This window comes from Rhinolophus hipposideros (assembly GCF_964194185.1).
Source record: "Rhinolophus hipposideros genome assembly, chromosome: 7".
Lineage (NCBI taxonomy): Eukaryota > Metazoa > Chordata > Mammalia > Chiroptera > Rhinolophidae > Rhinolophus > Rhinolophus hipposideros.
The window spans coordinates 49,180,572-49,202,662 of NC_138053.1; the positions used below are offsets into that span (position 1 = coordinate 49,180,572).

A 22,091-nucleotide genomic window follows, 5' to 3' on the forward strand; every position below is an offset into this window, starting at 1 on the left:
AGGTGGGGCAAAGGGAGCAGGAAAGGGAGCAGGAGCCATGTCTCCAGACTCTCTTCATTATGTGAAACCTCACCACAGACCCCAAAGAGGGTGAGGCACACAGACAGAGAAAGTAGACTTGTGAGTGGGGTGGGAGTAGGGGAGGAGGATGTTGGAACTTGACATAGGAGGGGTTAAAAATCCCATTCCTTCTTGCTTTTCACTCTATAGTCCTATGAAAGCTAAGAATTAGAAATGTCTTTCAGCAACTAATGCCTGCTGAGTAGCTAAGTGTTCAATCACAATTAGAATCTAAGAGTCTGGAGCACTGTAAGTACGTGTTTCCCCGAAAATAAGACCTAGCCGGACAATCATCTCTAACACATCTTTTGGTGGAAACATTAATATAAGACACGGTATTATATTATACTATATTATATTATGCTGGATCTTATAGAAAAATAAGACAGGGTCTTATATTAATGTTTGCTCCAAAAGACACATTAGAGCTGATTGTCCGGCTACGTCTTATTTTCGGGAAAACACGGTATCCATGTGCTTTGTAAAGCGAACTGAAATAAATATAAAATCTAGTTGGAAGGACTGGTCCTCTTTCTTTTATTAAAAGCATGAGGCAGCATGAACACGTAATTTTTCCTCAATAAGGAAAAATAATGATTCCTCAATAAGCAAGAACAGGTGTTGTCCCCAGGGCACCAGCAGAGGGGAAGGAGATGAAAAAAGAGCGATCTTTTTCTTAGGGAGTCATTTTTTAATACTTGTAGCAACTCATTTTGACAGTGAAACATTTGACAGCAAAGGGATCAAACAGGTGACAGACCTGTGTAAACTGGTACAAAACAGGTGGGAAAGAGATCTGTTCATTTAATTCTCTGGTTGAGGTATAGTCTCTCCATTAAGTCCAGAAAGGTGCTTACAAAGCTAGGAGTTAGGTTTGCTCAGCCACATGCTTGCAAAGTAACATCAAATGGTGTGGTGGTTAAGCGCTGAATATTTGTGGTCCCCACCCCAAATTCATATGTTGAAGTCCTACCTCTCAACGTGATGGTATTAGAGTGGGCTTTTGGGCGGTAATGAGGTATAAATTAGGTAATAAAGGTATGACACCCCATGATGGCATTAGTGTTCTTATAAGAAAAGGAAGACAAAAAGCGCGCACTCTCTCCACTGGCATGAGCTGAGGAGAGGCCATATGAAGACCCAGTTTCTCATTTGGCACTGAAATTGCTGGCACCTTGATCTTGGACCTACCAGCTTCCAGAACTGTGAGAAATAAAAGTCTGTTGTTTAAGCCACCCCGTCTAAGGTATTTGTTATACCAGCCGGAGCTGACTAAGATAGTGGCCTAAATGTCCTGGGTCCTATCCCTTTCAGAATTGGATCCAGAACAACATGAGGGACAATGTCAAAGAATATTTTCACCACACACATTTCTTCATTTTTCTCTCCCAATATCAACGCACGCTCCCTAGATAGGTAAATATACAGTTAGAAGAATTCGGTATTGAAAACTGAAATGAATTGTGGCTGAGACTTAAATTGTACAAGAGAACCATCTTCTGAAAAGTAGATCCTAAATCCTGGAACAGAAAAAGAGGATTTTCAAGAAAATGATGTATGCACATTTGCTTACCTTTGTTTAAGCGTCCCATCACAGTAAATTCAAAGTATTTGCTGTTGTCAGTTGAAGAGTAAAGGCCGAAGATGGTGGCTGAACTTTTAGTCTGCAGCTTGAACGTGGAGATCACATAGAGCTCATTCAGGGAGGAGTCTGTCAGGATTGGCTGTAAAGCACCTGGATTCAGCCTCTGGCTGGAGGATGGGAGAAGGTCAAAGACTGGGGAGGAAGGGGAGAGAGGGGTCATCAGCGAAAGATTTAATTTTGGGGTGAACATGCTCTTTTTGAGGGGGGACAATTTGACATCAAGTTACGAGGTAATGTATACTAACGTGGTAATTATTTTTCCACATTGCCGAATTCCTTGGTTCTTCCTTATTACTCTTGCAGGGGCTGAACATTTGAACCAGAAGAAATATAGCACAGTATTTATCACTATGTTATAGCCCCCAAAAGAAGACGAAGTTTTCAAATCCAAAATTGCATTTGGCTGAAGAAGTGGCTCTGAAAATGCCCACAGGGAAAAGCACTGAAGGATTAAAGTACAAGGGGACAGCTGAGAGCATCCAAGTCATTGCTTTTCTTATGTCCTCAAGTAGTGAATTTCTGGGGTCCTTGGGGTTACTCACCACCTCTTGGACCAGAGCCAATTATATTTTCCTGGTCAATGACAAATGACATAGGAACACAGCAGAAATCGTGGATGTGGTGGGAGATAAAGTGTCAGAAAAACAATTCACTACCTTTGTGAGACCTAAGTATTCCCTATGGACGTTTACAGTTCTCCAGTATTTCTCTGTTAAAACATCCCAAATGCAGAAACAAAACAAAACAAAGTGGTCCCTATTTCTTGACTGTACCTGACATAGAGTTGGTGTACAAAAACTAGAATCTGCATTTGTATAAATTGCTTTTGATCAAGCTACCAGCACTTTCTCTCCAATTTTATAATATTTAAGAAAGCTATGAGAGAGTACATCCAGAGTTATTTAAAAGGCAATGGCCAAATTTGGGTCATATTCACTAGAAGCTACTTAGTATTTCTGTTGGTTTATGCAAATATTGCTTGAACAATTCCACAGCCTGCATGAACTTCAGCCTCTGAGCTGTCTCCTGGATACAATAATCTGGTTACTAAAAGTGTAATAGTATTCATAATTTATAAAGAGCTGTTAAAAATCAATAAAATAAGCATCCTTATGGAAAAATGGGCAAAGAACATGAAAAAGCAATTTACAGAAAAAGAGTTACAATGGCAAAGATATATATATATATATATATATATATATATATATATATATGTGTGTGTGTGTGTGTGTATATATATACATATATACACATATACACATATATACATATATATATATAAATATAAATGTTTATATGTTTAACTAATGATGAAGGAATTGCTAACCTAAACAATAAGGTATTTTCACATCCATCAAAATTGGAAAAACAATAAATACAATAAATAATATCTAACTGTTAATGAGGGTTCAGGGAAATGGGAACTCATATACTGGTGGGTAAGGTTTAAATGAGTACAAGCATTTTGAAGACAGTTTACATAACAATATCAAAGGCCCTAAGACATTTTTGATTCAGCAATTCTACATACAGGAATTTACCCTAAAGAAATAATGGATAACATGATAAATTATTTGGGTACAATGATATTCACCCCCAGTGGTAATTCTAGAATTTCTATTTTGGAAGGAATTATGCCAAAATCTGATTATAAGAGGTGGGAAATCTGAAGCTCTGTTGGCCCAGCACTTTGTTATGAAAAGAAAGTGTCCTTAGCGGAGAAAGAAGGGCTTGACAGAGATTAAGGGGATTTTAGCCATCCAAAGCCACCCTGTGGCACTGCAACTGTTCAACAATTACTATTTGTAATATCAAAACACTGGAAACAACTTATGTTAGAGCCCTGGATAAGTAAATTTTGGTCCTTCCAAATAGTAGAATACTATCTATTACAAAGGTAATATAGCGAAACACTTATAGATATGGAAAGATGTTTATATTAAGTGGGAAAAAAGATTATAAAACTACACATATAACAGGACTCCATTTGAAATATACATTTGCATAGAAAAATATTTGAAAGACAACATAACAAAATGCTATAAATAGTAGCTATCTCTGGGTTGTATAATTATACATTTTTAAATTTTCTTTTGCTTATCCAATTTTCTATTTTTTTTTTTACAATAAACAGGTATGGCTTTTGTAATAAGAAAAATAAAGTAATAAACAGGCAAAACCTAGTTATTCAAGATTGTCTACTCTTTTTAAAAGACAATCTATCTTCAGACTGAATCTATATTTTTTCTGTGTTCCAAATCTTACACAATAATGGCTTTCCTATTAGAAGTGCTGGAAAGAAGAGTACTATGTTCCTTCTAGCACCCCACACTCCCCAAACATGAAGAGTGCTGCCTACTATACTTCAAAAGAGGAACAGAATTTTTAAATGTCCAGAGAATTGGAAATTCCACCAGTGAGGGCAAAAGGAAATAAGGCAATATGTTTAAACGTTCCATTCAGAACAAGGCATCTTAAGAAAAGAGATGTGTCTTTAAGGCATGGAAACTGCATTCAAAGCCAAACTCAAGAAATCTTGATTCTTGCTTTGACTATGATCATTTCCATAATTTAGCTCAAGCTAAATTTACCGTACTTCCATCTGTACGGTTTGTCTAATCCGCTGGCTTCTCTCTCAAGAGGCAGAATTGGGATTAGTTAGTAATGAATTTGGAGAGTGTTTTGAAATGGAAATGAGACACTACAATTTTCTATGAATGTCATTACATTTTAGTAATAGTGCTAGAATCTAAGCACAACCTTCTAGTATTGGAGGTGAAATTACTGCTACCAATGAGCCCTACTACCATGGAATGAAAATCAAATGCATACTAATAAGATTAGCAAGGCTAGTTTAGAGGAGAAAGGAGATGAGCACATTATCCAATCAAGCTGAGTAATTATCTCAACATTAAGAATCTATCAGAAACTTAACTTAATCAGATAATCTACAGCAACTATATTAACCTGATAATTTAGGTAGTATGGCCTGATTTCAAGTCTCCATAAAACAGGCGGCTCTGTCTAAGGAGAAGCAAAATCCATACCAGTAGAACACTAGAAAGTTGTGTGTTTAAATGTCAGAAATTCATATAACACAAAATAGTATACCCATACATTCAAATCTGCCAAATAATGTCTGCAATAAGAAAACTTTTGAATTCTGTTTACAAAAAAGCTTCCTTTCTTACACCAACAGCCACAAAAGCAAAAGTAAACAAAAGCTTCTGCACAGCAAAGGAAACCATCAACAAAATGAAAAGGTAACCTACTGAATGGGAGAAAATATTTGCAAATCATGAATCCAAAAAGGGTTTAATATCCAAAATATATAAAGAACTCATACAACTCAATAGCAAAAAAATAAATAAATAAATAAAACCCAAACAATCCGATTTAAAAATAAGCAAATCTGAATAATTTTTCCCACAGATGACACACACATGTTCAATGGGTACATGTGAAAATGCTCAAGATCATTAATGAAATGCAAATCAAAACCACAATGAACTATCACTTCACACCTGTTAGAATGTCTAATTAAAAAGATAAGAAACACCAAGAGTTGGTGGGGATGTGGAAAAAAGGGAACACTTGTACACTGTTGGTAGGAATGTAAATTGGTATAATCACAATGGAAAACAGTACGGAGGTTCCTCAAAAAAATTAAAAATAGGGGCGGCCGGAGGGCTCAGTTGGTTAGAGCACAAGCTCTCAACAAGGTTGCTGGTTGAATTCCTGCATGGGAATGTGGGCTGCGCCCCCTGCAACTAAAGAATGAAAACAGCGACTGGACTTGGAGCTGAGCTGCGCCCTCCACAACTAGATTGAAGGACAACGACTTGGAGCTGATGGGCCCTGGAGATTGGCACTGTTCTCCAATATTCCCCCATAAAATTTGTATTTTTAAAAAAGGTGAAAAACTAGTATTTTGGGGAAAAAAATCAAAACTAGGACCACCATATGATACAGCAATTCTACTTCTGGGCATTTATCAAAAAACAAACAGAAAAACACTAACTTGAAAAGATATATAAACCCCCATGTTCACGGCAGCATTATTTATAATAGCCAAGATATAGAAATAACCTAAGTGTCCATAAGATAGATGAATGGATAAAGAAAATATGCTATACACACACACACACAAATATATATACATAATGGAATATTATTCAGCCATAAAAAGGATGAAAACTTCCCACTTGTGACATGATGGCATATGCTAAGTGAAATAAGTCAGACAGAGAAAGGCAAATACTGCATGATCTCACTTATAGATGGAATCTAAAAAAAATTAAAAAAACAAGCTCAGAGAACAGATACAGAGAACAGATCAGTGGCTGCCAAAGATGGCAGTTGGGCGAAATGGATGAAGGGGGTCAAAAGGTACAAACTTCCAGTTATAAATAAATAAGTCATTGAGATGTAATGTACAGAATAACAATAATTAATAATACTGTATTGCATGCTTGAAAGTTGCCAAGAGAGTAGATCTCAAAAGTTCTCATCATATGAAAAAAATGTCTGTAACTATATGAGGTGATGGATGTCAACTACTTACTGTGGTGATCATTGCACAATATATACATACCGTGTTTCCCTGAAAATAAGACCTAACCGGAAAATAAGCCCTAGCATGATTTTTCAGGATGCTCATGATATAAAATAAGCCCTACCGTATTTCCCTGAAAATAAGACCGGGTCTTATATTAATTTTTGCTCCAAAAGATGCATTAGGGTTATTTTATATTACAAGCATCCTGAAAAATCATGCTAGTGCTTATTTTCCAGTTAGGTCTTATTTTCGGGGAAACACTGTATTGAATCATACATACTTAAACTAATAAAACATTACATGTCAACTATTTTAAAGGAAAAAATGTTTTCTTTCTTACCTGCCTAGAAACGAGGTCACAGTGAATAAATATTATAGACTCCAGTATTTCAAATATGTCAACCCAAACTAAAAGTAGTACCGTACCCTCCTGAAACCACAATTCTGGTTGCTTGGTTTGGAATCAAAATGAGTTATTTGGCGAAATGCAAAGTTTAAATGGGTGATTACTGCAATGGGAGGGAAAGGGATTTGAGAACGCCCTCACAGGCATTCTTCATTCTGACTATATGAGAAATAACTTCAAGTTTGTGTCTCTTCCAGCTTTATTTCCTTAGTCGGTGGTAAATCAACCTGGGCACCAATTTAAAACAGATGAAGGTCATCACTGGATAGCCAGTTAGAGCCCTAAGGTCTTGCTTAAATAATTTTTTTCCTTTTGGCCTTTACAAAAATTCCTGTTTAAGCTTAAGTGCTTTCTGCCCAATGGCTATTTTCACCCCATCTCACAAAAGGGTTTGAGGCTTATCCAGGTGTCTTTTCAATTACTGTATTTATCGAATTTTTCACCTCTTCATAGAGAAAGACCAATTCCTGCTCTATTTATCTCAGGAATCAAGAGATCAAGCCAACTCCCTCAGGAGGTTTTGGGATTGAAGCAAATTTAGGGCAGAAAATGATGAGTGGCAGGGCAAATAGGGTAATCCTGCGCCTTTCTCCGGGAGGTCGGTGTCAGACTTTGTAGGCAAACGGAGCACCAGCCGCCTCGAAGGATTTAGGGAGGAAGGGGAGAGGGGAGCTGCGGCCGGACAGCCTCCGGGGACAGAACCCGGGTTTCACGCTACTCCAGACGGGGCATGTCAGAATGCTAGGGCAGCGTAGTCGGCTTGGAAGTTAAACCCCACGTATTTGCATAGACTGAAAATAAGTTTTGCACCTCACCAACTGCTGTTGAGGGAATTGGTCTCATCGCAGGATAATCGAATCTCAGAAATGCTCCTCTAATCACGGCTTCCAATCACAGTATGCTTTCACTCGGGTCTCCGAGGGACAGAGAGGTGCCGAGCGAGGCCACAGGAGCCAAGGGCGCGCTGAACTGACCCCCCCGACTTGCCCCAGCGGAGCGCGGGGCCCGCTGTCCTCGCCGCAGCTCGAGCCCACTTACCCTGGGGGGTGGCCTGGGCGCCGTCCCCCAGACAGGGCTGCAGGGCCAGGTGCAGCAGGAGAAAGGCGGCTCCACGCGGGGCCAGCATGTTGGCTCTTCCTGCTCCCCGAGGGTGCCCGCGAGCGACGGCAGCTTTGGCCCTGCCTCAGTGTCCCCAGGCGGCGCGCTGTGTCTGGGTGGGGCCCCTCGCCGGCGGCGCAGGTGAAGGGTGCGCGGCGCGGGGAAGGCGCGAGGCTGGAGTCCGGGGCAGCCGTCGGGGGCGGCAATCGCGTCCTGCCGCTGCACAGAGCTGGTGCGCGGGCTGCAGGGCTGGGAGGCCGCCGCCCGGCGCTTTATGGCCGCACCGGCCCCGGGGCGGGGGAGGGCCGAGGCCGGGGCGGCCCCCTTGGCTGGGATCCTCTTTTGCCGGGAAGAGTAGGGGCGGCGGGAGCGGGGAGCCTGGGAGGCGGAGAAGGAGGCGTGAGTGTGGGGACGCGGAGGAGCCCCGAACCGACCTGGTTCTCGGGTGGGCGTGTAGGCAGTCCAGGAGGGCGAGGGGCTTAGGAGCGGGGAAGACAGGGTGAGCAGGAGGGGGCTGGTGAACAAGTGAGGACTATGGGAGAGGCTCACAGGAGGACAGGGTGAAGATGAAGGACAGGAAAGGGGCGAAAGGAGGAAGGCACTGACGCTGACCCGTGCGCTTTGGGCACCATCAGTCCGCCTATCTCTTGTACTCCTTTTCAGAAGAACATCATTTGGACAGGCTTTTAACGCCCATCTTGGGTTCCTTTCCGAATGAACCCTGAAGGCTCTCCAGGAACATCTGCCTCCTAAAGTGGTCCAGGGAGCAGTTGGTTTCTTTCATTACTTTCAAGTTTGTCTTGAATGCCTCAAATGAATATTTTTCCCATCAAGTTTTGAGACGTGAACAGCGAACGTTTGAAAGTTTTTGCGTTTTGTAATGGAAATAAAACACATCTCAAAGAGTCCATCCGGACAGAACTGTTTACAGGAGGGAGGTGCTGTATGGAGAATTTATTTTTAATTTAATTCAATTTCTGCCTGCCCATTTCTGTTCAGCCCTCCCAAAAGATCCCGTGTGACAGTTTAAAGGTTGTGGGAATAGGACATGAAAGAGAGAAGGAACAAAAGGAATTAGTCCTCCTCCTAGGCAAAGCCACCTAAAAATAATGTGGATTAACTAGAAGAAAAAATATTTCAGAGCAATGGCAAACTTTTCCCTCTGAAACAATCTTGACTAATGGAGAAGATCTACTAAAGTGTTTCTATCCCTATCTTTATGTCTCAACGAATTTCTTTCCAAATTTAAGAAGCTATCTGCCACAAGCTGGAAGATTAATTCATCAGCTTATTCCCAAACTTCGAGAGTAACCCCTCACCAATTATGAGTAATTCTGTTTACAGCCAAAGACCTGGAGATTGATGAACTATCTTCAGAACTCTGTTCCATTCGAAGTTTAATATAGTTCTAATCCAGGCTTCATTTAATGCCACCTTACACAAAAATCACTGTATTGAGGGTGGGTCACTGTATGTGTACATATAAGAGAGCACGGAAGGGACAAAGGAGGTACATATTTCTAGCAATGTGACTATGAACTACTGACATGGATTAGACTGGAGAATCTTCAGCTCTCTAAACTGTGTCCCCTGGGTCGGAGGGGACTCCGGCCTCCCAATTTCTGCTTCAGGACCAGCTCTGCTTGTATATGTTTTACACAGTGGACTTGAGAGTAAGCAGGATTAAACTATAAATTATTTGAAGGCAGATACCCTTTTCTTTAGTCTTTTATTTTTAGTCATCTTTGCTAGGCATCCCCAATTCCTAGCAAATTCCCAGAAAAATAGCTTGCATGGGTAGGCACACAATAAATTTTGGTTGAAATTGCATGACTACTAAGTATAATGGAGCGACAAAAGGATCAAATGACTTTCTGCTAGCCTAACAGAACATACTATCTAGTTTTGCTTCTAAAGGGCCTGTAATTTTATGAAGCCGTTCACTGGGAAATCTCAGTCACCTTTCTCTTTGTGTCCTCAGAATCAAGAGGAAATTCGCTTACAATAAACATCATTGAATTGGCCATGAAATCTATGGTAAGGGAGGTAAAAGAGTTAATCTGTTTCTTTTCTGTGTCATCTCCTTAGAATATCTGTTGTTGCATTATCACATTGAATTTTAATTTATTTTAATAACGTATTAATTTATTTGTGTACTTTTACTCCCATATCAGACTGTGAGCTCCTTAGCACTGTCTCATTTATCTTTTGTAGCCCCAGTTCCAAGTACAGTACCTAGCACTTAAATAGTGAGTAGCTCACGGCATTGACTTTCCTTCTGTTAATACTGTAGAGTAGGGTAAGAGATTGTGATATGTTGGTAATCCAGTCATGTGGTAGGTGCAAAAATGGTCCCAATTCTTCACTCTTCTGTGTACACATCTTTTGCCTTCCTGCTATGTACGCCTCTAGGCTTGGCCATGTAACTTACTTGGACACCAGGACTTTAGTAAAGTGCCATAAGTGGAAGCTTGAAAACGACTTGTGTGATTGGGCTTGCTTCCTCTTATACCTCTGCCTTTGCCATGGCTATGCTAGCCTGTTGGAGAATGAGAACATGGAGCAGAGCCGAAACACCACAGCCACTGTAGGCAAAGCTACCTGAGATAAGCTGACAGCTGACTCAGCTTATGAGTGAGTGAGTGAGTGCAGGCAAGATCAGCACAGCTGTCTAGGTGACTCTAGACATGTGAGAATAAACATTTATTTTTGTGTGCCATTAAGATTTCAGGGTTATTTGCTATTTAATATTATTGTAGCAATATATACAAATATATATATGTAGCAATATACTAGGTTTCCTTCTGTTTCTAACTATTGTAATATAGGGTATGATTCCAGTGTTGATGTTTGCTGACAGCTTTCAAGCTCTGCCATGCCCCACATCTGACCAAGCTGATAAGAAAGCCTGGGTGCTCCTTCCTTTGGTGCCAGGAGGAAGTTCAAACTGCGCAAGCTCTAGGCCATGCACAAGAACCTCACCCCAGCCCCAGCCCCTAACCACCATAAAAATTCCAAAGCCATTCTCCTTTCCCTGATCTCTCAAGCCACTTTCAGACCATCCTGCTCTCTCCAGAAAGCCTCATGATGCGAATAAAAACCTTTCCAAATCCTTTTGTGGTATGTCTGGCATCATCATCAATCTTGAATTCTAAGCCCCAGTTTGGGTGTGGAGACACCCATCCTGCTCCTGCTCCTTCTGTTTTTGAGAAGTGGAAGTAGTTACTCATATTACACACTATTTGGCAAAACTAAGTAGAAGTTTTATACATATTTATTAATTGATATTTGTATAAAGTTATCATTATTTCAAGTTTTCCATTAGAATTCTTCAAGTGAACAGAAATGGAAGATAATGACTCACATTTAAAAGTGGTTTACAGAGGAACGCATCAAAATTACAACTAACCTACAGAACAACCACCACTGAGAATCATCTGAAGTCTAGCTGAACTGAAGCCCTATAACTAAGGACATGCAGAAGAAACCACGTTGAGACTGATGGGAGGGACAGAGAGGCTGATCCCATACCCATGTGTGATCATTAAAAATTGGGAGGGATATCTTGGCTGCAGAGGTCCTCCCCCCACTCCTTTGCCCAGAGGAGCAATAGGTTCCAGCCCCATACCAGGCTCCCCGGCCCAGGGTTCCAGTGCCAGGAAGAGAAATCTCCATAAATTCTGGCTGTGAAAACAAGTGGAGAGTGTGGCTGAGTGAGACAAGGGAGGCTGCAGTCCCAGGCACTCCTCTTAAAGGGCTCATGCACAGACTTACTTGCTGACAGACTCACATGCTCTGAGCTTGGCCCACAGTGGGGCTCCTGGGGCTGGCATGCCAAATGGCCAGCTTTGGACAAAGCCAGAGCATCACCTCAACACCTCCAAAGATGACACAACTGAAGGGCAGACTAGGAAACCACCAGAGCCCTGCTAAAATGAATCCTGCTTTGTAGAGTCAGCCTCTGAACAATAGCTCCTCCAATGTGGTCACAACCAGTCATAACAAACAATCAGCCCAAGGGTCAGTCCCTCGTATTGACATGCAAACAGCAACCAAGGCTCAACTACAACAGGAGGGGACACACAACCCACACAAGGGACACACCTGGAACCCCTGGCTCTGGTGACCAGAGAGACTGCATCACTGGGCTCTACAGCACACCTACTACATAAGGCCACTCTACTAAGACCGGGAGGCATAGTATCCCTGTCTAATACACAGAAACAAACACAGAGAGGCCACCAAAATGGGGAGACAAAGAATCATGTCCCAAATAAAAGAACAGAACAAAGCTTCAGGAAAAGAACCAAACAAAATGGAGACAAGCAATCTACCAGATGCAGAGTTCAAAACACTGTTTGTAAGGGTGCTCAGTGATCTAAGGGAGGAATTCAATAAAGAGATAGGAAACATAAAAATGGAGATTGAAAACATAAAAAAAAACCAGTTAGAAATAAAGAATACAATAACTGAAATGAAGAATACATTAGAGGGAATCAACAGTATATTAGATGAAACAGAGGATCAAATGAGCAATTTTGAAGATAATGTAGCAGAAAACACCCAATCAGAATAACAAAAAGAAAACAGAATCCAAAAAAACGAAGCTAGTTTAAAGGGCCTCTGGGACAATATCAAGTGTACCAACATTTGCATCATAGAGGTACCAGAAGGAGAAGAGAGACAGCAAGGAATTGAAAACCTACTTGAAGAAATACTTGTAATGATGGAAAACTTCCCTAACCTGGCAAAGAAAATACACATACAAGCCCAGGAAGTGCAAAGTCCCAAACAAAATGAACCCAAAGAGGCCCACACCAAGACATATCATAATTAAAATGCCAAAGGTTAAAGACAAAGAATCTTAAAAGCAGCAAGAAGAAAGCAGTTAGTTACCTACAAGGCAGCTCCCATAAGATAGTCAGCTGATTTCTCAACAGAAACTTTGCAGGCCAGAAGGGATTGGCACAAAACACTCGACATGATGAAAAGCAAGGACCTACAACCAAGATTACTCCACCCAGCAAAGCTATCATTTAGAACTGAAGGACAGATAAAGATCTTCCCAGAAAAGAAAAAAACTAAAGGAGTTATCACCACCAAACCAGTATTACAAGGAATCTTACAGGGACTTCTTTAAGATAGAAAAAAAAAAGGGATAAAAATTATGAATAATAGAATGGCAATAATGACATATTTATCAATAATTACTTTAAATATAAATGGATTAAGTGCTCCAATCAAAAGATAGGGTAGGGTGTCTGAATGCACCCAAGAAAACAAGACCCTTACATATACTGCCTACAAGAGACTCACTTCAGATTGAAAGGCAAACACAGACTGAAAGTAAAAGGATAGGGAAAAGATATTTCATGAAAATAGAAACAAACAAACAAAAGTTGGGGTAGCAATACTTATACCAGAAAAAATTACTTTAAAACAAAGGTTATAACAGGGACCCAGTAATCCCACTTCGGGGTATTTATCCAAAGAAACCCAAAATGCTACTTTGAGGGGATGTGCGCATCCATAGGTTCACTGCAGCCTTGTTTACAAGAGCCACAATATGGAGGCAGCCTGGGTGTCTATCAATGGATGAACAGATAAAGAGCAGGTGGTACATATATACAATAGAATATTGCTCAGCCAGGGAGGGGAATGGGTTCTCACCATCTGCAGGAGCATGGATGGACCTGGAGGGTATTGTGCTGAGTGGAGTGTCAGACAGAGAAAGACTGATGTAATGTGATTTCACTTGTATGTGAAATCTAAAGAACAAAATAAACAAAACAGAAACAGAAAAAAATAAAACATAAAAACGGTTTACAGGGAATATGGCTTACATTCTAGAGTTTGATGACATTTATGCCACAGTGCTGGAAAATGTAGACTTTGGGCTACTATTTAGTTTGGTGTTAATAATAAAGGAAGGTGCTTGATTAAGTGACAGGAAAATAGCTGCTCTGGAAACTAGTTAGTGTAAACAAGGGCCAAGTAAATGATACAGGGACCTTTTGATTAGTGTGCTATTAAAAGTAAAAATTTTTTCTTCAGTTTTTTTTTATTATTAGTTTCAGGTATACAAAACAACATAATGATTAGATGTTTATACACCTCACAAAGCGATAACCCCATTATTTTTTTTTAGAATTTAAAAGACTATTTTGTTTTAGCAGTTATTAGGCACTGAAATTAGCGAAGCAAGAAATGTGTAAAATCATGCATTTGCATTTTCACCAAGGGTCAAGTAGATTATTTAAAAACTCATTAAGCTTCTTTAATATACTTTGTTATATACTATGTAAGAATTCCTTAGAAATGTAGCCAGAAATGCAATTGTAAGAACATTAATTATAATTAATGACTATTTCTACCCAACTAGAAGTCCAGGGAGAGTTTTGACAACTAACATTTCTTAAAGTAACTGCTCCCCTTCATTAAACAATACATTGATCCATCTACATGGTGGTTCCTGCAATGTCTAGTGATAATAATGATTATTGTGCCAGAAAAATCCCAGACTTAGTGCCAGATGTCTAAATATATTTGCTAAGAAACTATGATGCAAAGTTTCATGCAGTGATAGGATATAAAGCAACTTGTAAAATATACTAAAATTCTAATTTGAATTGGTTTGAAGTTCATCTATGGGAAGAAAAGGTTTGTAGGCAAATGAATATTACTTGAATTCCTGGGAGCATGTTTAACCTAACTAAAAGAACTAACATATGAAGGATTTTAGTAGTTAACTGTCAACAGGACAGTTGTTATTGCTAATTACAAATGAGCCCTAATGCATTCATAAAGCAGCTGGACTGGATATATGCAGATTTTTCCAACTCTAAATTTAAAAATTATGTAGGTTTGCTATCCAATCATTGACAAAAGTGTTGTATTAGAAAGAATATTTTTCTATCAGGCATGAAATCTTAGAGTTTTTTTCTCATTAATGTAATGTTATCCAACAAATAATTACCATGTGTCCATTCATTAATTCACTCAACAAATATTTATTGACAGTCTTCTAGAAGGTACCCAGCACTGTGTTAGACAATGGGCATACAAAGATGAATGACACACAGTTTTTGTTCTCCAGCTCAGTCTACTCAGACAAGCAGATGATACACACAATATGATAAGGGCTGTGATAGACATGTGTCCTAAGAAATAAGGAACTGCTGAGGAGAAAGCAGCCTGTAGTTAGAGAGCATTAGAAAAGGCTTCCTAGAAGAGCTGGCTTTTCATTTGGGTCATGAGGGATGAGGAGGCACTCTCCATGTGACAAAGTAAGAGAAGAACACTGCAAGCAGAGGGAATGCATGTTATGTGCACGACCGTGGAGGGATATATCAAGATGATGTCTGAGGTTCTGACCTGAGCAAGTTGGCAGATTGTAATGCCATTCACTGAGAATATGAGGGGTAGATGATGATTTGGCTTGGCCATGTTGAGTTCAAGGTACCCTCAAGACATTCAACTGGAGTTAACCACTTGGCATTGAGTTACGTGGGTATGTAACTCGGGAGAGAGGTTTATAGGTGTGGCATCATTAATTGATAAGTAGCAACTAAAGCCATACATGTAGATGAGACTACTTAAGAAGAGTGTGTAAGATGAGGAAAGAACACAGGAACACTAACATTCAGAGACCAGTAGACAAGGAGAAGACAGCAATAAAGATGAAAAGATGGAAAAGAAAACCAGGAAAGTATGGTGTTGGAATATCTGGTGAATAGCGTGTCAACACTGTTGAGAGATCAAACAAGGTAAGTAAAAACTGAGCTGTGGTTTGTCAACACGGAAGTCATAAGTCGGTGACTATTGAAAGCAATTTGATGGAATAGTGTGGATGAAAGAAGGCAGAGTATTGCCATTTGAGAAGTGAGGACAACAGAATAGGAAGTGGAGATAGTAAGGGTAATACTAAAAGTAAAATAACTTTCAAGAAGCTTGCTTATGAAGAAGTGGAAGGTGAAGATAGGCCAGTAACTATTGAACATATTTTAATGTAGATGGAATAGGGCTGCCAGGGAGGCAGTAGTTGATATATGCTTTTCTTAATCAAGAGGCACTGAAACTATATTTTGTGTTTTCCTCTAATAGTTTTTCATTTTGTGTGTCACATCACCCCTCTAACAATATAAATTTCACAAAAATGAATGCTGTCTGTGTAACACATAACAGAATTCCTATCCCAGGATTTATTATCTCCTATAACATAAAAACCAGAGGGAGAGAGTTGAAGGGGTAGTTCAGTGAATTAACAATATTATGCCTCTGGATCATCTTTTGGACTTCCCTCATGGCTGCAAGGCGGCTGCTGCAGCTCCAAACATCATATCTTTACATAACCGCATCCAAAAGTAGGAAGCAAGGAGAGTGTTGGGCTTCTACTCTTGTTTCTTTTCTTCCTTCCTTCTTTTCTTCCTTCCTTCCTTCCTTCCTTCCTTCCTTCCTTCCTTCCTTCCTTCCTTCCTTCCTTCCTTCCTTATCTATCATCTATCTATCTATCTATCTATCTATCTATCTATCTATCTATCTATCATCTATCTATCTATCTATCTATCTATCTATCTATCTATCTATCTATCTATCTATCTATCATCTCTCCAGTGAGAAAAAACATTCCCAGAAACACCCAATCAGACTTCTCCTCAGGTCTCATTGTCTAAGAGTGGATCACAGGCATACCCATGTCTTGTCTGCAAAGGAAGGGTGGAAAAGTGATGACTGGACTGATATTTTCAGCCTCTATTGCGCAAGTGGACTCTACTAGGAAGGAAAGAAGAGAATGAATAACTGACTGTGTCATCATGGCCAGCCACAGGCTCTGTGTCTTCCACCTTGTTCGTGCCCACTGTAGTGCTGGGTGCTTACAGTTGGGTCTTTGCCAAATGGTCCTTATGTTTTGTGAGGCTCATAGTGGGGGAAAAAAAAATAGCTGAAGGTAGATGAGAAGGGATGTACTGGTAAATCACAATAGGAGGGAGAGTGTGAGGAAAACATAACAGACTTAGGGAAAGCAGATGGGCAAAAAGAAACAAATAACTTCAATTTCAGTGGGTTTAATGAGAAGAATATCCTTAGTATAGAAAAAATTGAGACCAGGGGTTGGCATGCTGTGGCCTATAGGCCATTGCCTGTTCTTGTAGGATCAGCAAGCTAGCAATAGTTTTTACATTTTTAAATGGTTGGGAAAATTTTTTAAAGTATGATTTCTGATGTGTGAAAATTATATGAAATTCAAATTTCAAGGTCTATAAATAGAGTTTTATTGGAGCACAGCCATGTTCACTTGTCTATGGCTGCTTTTGTGGCATTCAACCACAAAGTTGAATGGCTGCAATAGAGACCACATGGCCTGCAAAGGCCTAAAATATTTACTCTCTGGCCTTTTATAGAAAAAGTTGGCAACCCCTGTTCTAGACCGTACATTTTCCAGCAATCCTATCTATGATGTTAGACTTACTTGTTAAGCAGAAAAGCAGATGGGAAGAGAAAGCAAATATTAGTGAACTCTTTCTGTTGCTGATATTCCATTCCTTATTCTTCTATATTCTATTCACTTCTAGGATTTGAGAAGCACAAGGGATTAGGGTTACATCTGGCTTCTTAATACTACAAACTAATAAATATTAAATCTACTGTTCCTCTCTTTCTTCTCTCTAGGTAGAATATTTTTCCAGTGGTATTAAAATGGACCAGCTTCATATCAACCTCAGGAGAAATACGAGAGAGTTGGTCACTGACTTGAAAAAACTATCTAATGAAAATGTGATTTCTTTTAAGGATCTAGGGAAATGTGTTCTGCGAACACATTTTATTATTCTACTTGAGCATTCAATTTCATTGGTACGTAATGTGTTTTATCACACATGTCAGTTAAAAATGAATTCCAACTTATGTAATTCTCAGAGAGAGATTTCCTTAGGAAGTTCTGACACATCCCTTCACAAAAGTAATTCCAAGTGCGCATATAATTGCTAGTGATGTTGATTATTTTGGCTGCTGCATTTAAAGACTGACCAGCAGGAAAGAAAAATAGATGTGATAAATCCAGTAAAGCTTTATCAGGAAAACTATAGGTGAGCAAACATAGCAGAGGAATTGGGAAACAAAAAAAGAGAAGGGCGAATGAGGGAGGACCTGGGAGGGAAAGGTTAAAAGGCAAGAAAGGGTCCCTCATGACAAGCTTATCGTGTCCAGGGGTGTTGATTGCTGATTTCTTATAAGTACCTGTCAAAGAGTCCCATGCCCCATTTACTACCTTCATCTTTTCTCCTTCCTTTCCCCACTCCCACACTCCCTGGAATATCAAAGCTCGTTTTCCAGGGCCCTCTGGGGTGGAGTTAGGGTGTCCACTGCAGCTCCCTGAAGTCTCCTGTGGAGTCATGGGCTGTGGTGCTGTCCTTTGAGGGCTATGTTCCTTTTATCTTGGTCACAGCCGCAATCTTTCCACATTGTCTGCATATCTGAGAGTTAAGCAGCTAAAATCAGAAATCTGCAGACTTGCCCTAGCACACTTTATCGGCTTTTCCTGGGAGGCTTTTTCATTTATTTTTATTTATTTTTAAGGAGGCACAGTTCACATGCCAGGATCAAACCGGCAACCTTGCTATTATGAGCACCACGCTCTAAGCAACTGAGCTGACCAGCCACCCCTCTGTGAGGTTTTGACTAGTTTTTTATCTTCATTTGCACAATATAACTTACTTATGCACACACATTCATTAATGCATACATGTGAATGTACATGCACAATTACAGGCACCCGTATGTACACATGCGCACACACTTTTTCTCTTTTCTGTGGAAGAGAATAACAACATCAATCAATTTTAAATATCTTAGATATAGAGCACTGTCTTATACTTGATCTCGTTTAATCTTGACCATAATTGAGGTAAGACAGATAGGATGGTTATGATTCCCATTGTACAGACTAGAAAACTAAAGGTCAGGGAGGTTGAACAATGCTTCCCATGGAAATGCCAGAGCTTGGACTCGAATTTAGGGCCCTGACCCAAGGCCCAGCACCCTTCTGCTTTGCTGCACTGCCTAGAGAGAATGAGCGTCTGATCAATGCATAGAACTCTGCTTCCTGGGCAGACTAAGTGAAACGAGGCCATAAGAATAAATTTGTTGTTGTTAATTTAACTTCCTCCTAATATATTATGCAAAGCCAAAAGCTCCGTTTTCTAGTATTTGCTTTTTGTTTCTCTATATTTTGTAAAGACCATTGCAAAAATGGTTGTCGTCACCAACACAATATATAATGACCTAGTCTTGTCCCATGGAGGAATGCTATTCCTATGTGTGACTTGGAGGAGCGGCATGGTAAAGCCACACCTGGGTTTCAACCCCATCTCAGTCAATTACTAGGTGCATGGCTTTGGGAGATTGCTTAAGCTCTTGTTGGGGGAGCAGCTGATGTCTCCGTTTCCTTCCCAGGAAATGGGAATGACACTTACCTTGTGAACTGTAGGAGAAGTAGTTCTAGGAAGGTGTCTGACATAGTTGCTGTGATGGTTCATTCATGGGTTGGGGCTCTGACTTTGGAGACCTGACCCCAACTCCCACGATGTGGGAATTGGAAACGTTTCTGAAAAAGGCTGATGAAAACAAGCAGGAATGCAATAGGCTCTGTAGCCATACTGCCCGTCTTTGATCCTGGCTCCATCAAGCCATTCAATGGCTCTGTTCCTTAGATTGGAGTGTCATTTGTAAGACGGAGATGCTAATGGTACCTGTTGTAGGGTGAGAAAAGATGCCAATAGCACTTGTTAGGTGAGAAAATAAATACAAAAATTTAAACTAGAGCTTGACACATAGTTGTTTATTATTGTCTCTCTGTGTCTCTGTCTCTGTCTCTCTCTTTTTGATGGGGTTCAGGTATTTCCATTTGCAATTGAGTTTGTTAATCTATTATTATCCAGAGCCTAAATAAGAGGAAGAGGGGAAGCAGTAGGTTGCCTTGACAATCTTTGAACAAGAAAAGCATATTCCCTTAGAGAGGGGGCACCCAACCCTCTTGTGAAAAATGAGAAGAAGAACAAGACTTAGAGGAAATTTGAATACCCTGACTACAAGCAGAATTAACGCTTTTGGCTGCCTTGGTAACCTAGGGCAAAAATTGATCTCCCAAATCAAGAGGGAGGCTGTGTTACTGTATATAGACACACAATAATCTCACTCCTGGATAACTCTGCGTGTGCAAGTCCAGCTAGATATGTTGGTCATGATATAGATCAGAAAAATAGAGTTTGTGGGGCTGGTTCAGGCCAAGGAAGGCCCCAGAATAATAGTAACCTGTCCTTGACACTGGGGAATAATTATTCTCCTATGGTCAGGGACTGTGGGCTATCGTGGTATGTTATGATTCTGAGATTTGCTTATTGCAGAATAGATAATGTTTGTTTACTTTTCCTTTCTCTCTCCATTTTTCTTTAATAAATATTTATGTTTATCAACTATGGCCAGTGTTCATGCAACTGAGGAAACTGACAGCAATCTGCTCAGCTATCCAGGGGAAAGGTTTACCTTGGTTCTTCAATGGAGACTTGTGTTAAGGGAAGTGTCACATCCTCATAGAGTAGCTTGGTCTGGAGTATCCCAAGTCCACCACAATGAAACAGAAAATGTGAGACATATTGGCTTTAATAGTCTGCTCCTTATATAAGGAAATAAAAAAAAGTGAGGTATTGCACTTGTTAACAGGGCTACTTCCATTGTTGTTATGAAAGTTATTTATGATTTACTGAGAATTTGTTCTTTTATAATCTAGCCTCTAATCTTTATTAAATATTCAAATATTTATGCTAATCTCTGGATGAATAGACAGAGAATATATTGCTCAGAAAAAAAAATATATATATACATATATACATATATATAATGTAGAAACATGACTTCACAATGATTTGAATAAATGAGCTTCATAAATTAGGGGAAAAAATTGGCTTCATAGATCACTTTTTTTGCATTTAAATAACTATATTTTCAACTAGGTAGTCAAAAGGTAAATATACTAGATTTAAAAGCAGCCAAAATAAAAGACAAATCGTCTCAAGTGAATAAAAATCTGAGTGAGAGCACTGTTTTCAATAGCATTCATGGAAGTCAGAAGATACAGAATATTCTTCTTAGTGGGTAAAGAAAAAATTTATTATCCATTCCAAACTCTACTATTAATAAAAAGATCTTTTAAGAACAAATTGGTAGTTACAAAATAGTCACAAGGATATAAGTACAGCATGGAGAATATAGTCAATAACGTTGCAACAACTATATATAGTGCCAGGTGGGCACTAGACTAATTGACAGGGGTCGCTGCATAAATTATATAGATGCCTAAACACTATGCTGTACACCTGAAATTAGTATAAAATAATATCGGATGTCAACTGTAACTGAAAAATTATTTTTAAAGAATAAGGGTAAAATAAAAACATTTTAAGACAAAATTGAGTATAAATCCTCACAAAAGGAAATTCTAAACCATATATTTCTCACTCACAGAAAATGAACTCAAATGAGAAGTCTGAAGTGTAAGAAGAAACAGTGAGCAAAGACATTTATAAATAAATTTAAGCATTGGTCATTTAAAACAACAATGATGTTTAATTTGCAGAATCAAAAATCAAGCTAGAACTAAAGTATTATAATTATAAAGTTGATATAGTCTTATAATATCTTATTATTTTTCAGGAGCAGATAAAAAAGATTGATTAAACTTATATTTTATGAAATATTGAAATATTTATACTAACCTATTCAGGCAGAGGATGTATTGCTCAGAAACTACAGAGGGAAGAAAAGGAACAAGGAAAAAAAATCCCTCACAAAACACAAAATCCGGTCAGTTTGCATTGGCAAAATAGATTGTGGGATTGTGTCATCCACATCACTGAGTTTTTCTTATATAAAGATATAATTAAGAAATTTCTTTCAGATCCAAATGCCAAGAAAAAGCTTTGTTTATTTTGAAAGGTTTTCTATATGGGTAATAGCTAATATTGTATCCATTATATTTTCCTTTTTGCTTTTGCCACCAGGAAGCACAGCCCAACCATTATCCTTCACTTTAATAATTATGTAGGAACTATTATCCTATATATCTTTTAACTCCTCCCTTTCACTTTGATCCTCTAACATTTATTTTTATTTTTCCTGATCCTGATTTTAATCTTGTGTTCTTATCATCTATCTTAAGTGTTCTGAAGAACAAATTAGGTAGAAATAAATAAATAGTTGAATGGATCAATAAATAAAAATAAAACGATCAGAGCAAATAGAAGACTGAAATCTGGAAATGGCAGCTATTC

At 39.2% G+C, this 22,091-nt stretch overlaps 1 protein-coding gene across 2 annotated transcripts in view; it reads right to left on the bottom strand.

Annotated features, from left to right (window-relative positions):
- The window catches only part of THBS4 (thrombospondin 4), a 182,018-nt gene that overhangs the window by 39,354 nt on the left and 120,573 nt on the right, over positions 1-22,091 (bottom strand). Inside the window, exons 3-5 of one of the 2 annotated variants that reach the window (XM_081053430.1) lie at positions 20,308-20,369; positions 19,239-19,514; positions 1,634-1,837 (exon numbers count right to left, since the gene is read on the bottom strand). In XM_081053430.1, coding sequence (XP_080909556.1) covers positions 1,634-1,652 — 19 coding nt within the window. In that variant the 5' untranslated portion in view covers positions 1,653-1,837; positions 19,239-19,514; positions 20,308-20,369. Of the gene's footprint in view, positions 1-1,633; positions 1,838-7,707; positions 8,059-19,238; positions 19,515-20,307; positions 20,370-22,091 lie in introns of those variants that run through there. The other variant, XM_081053429.1, reaches the window with a different exon arrangement.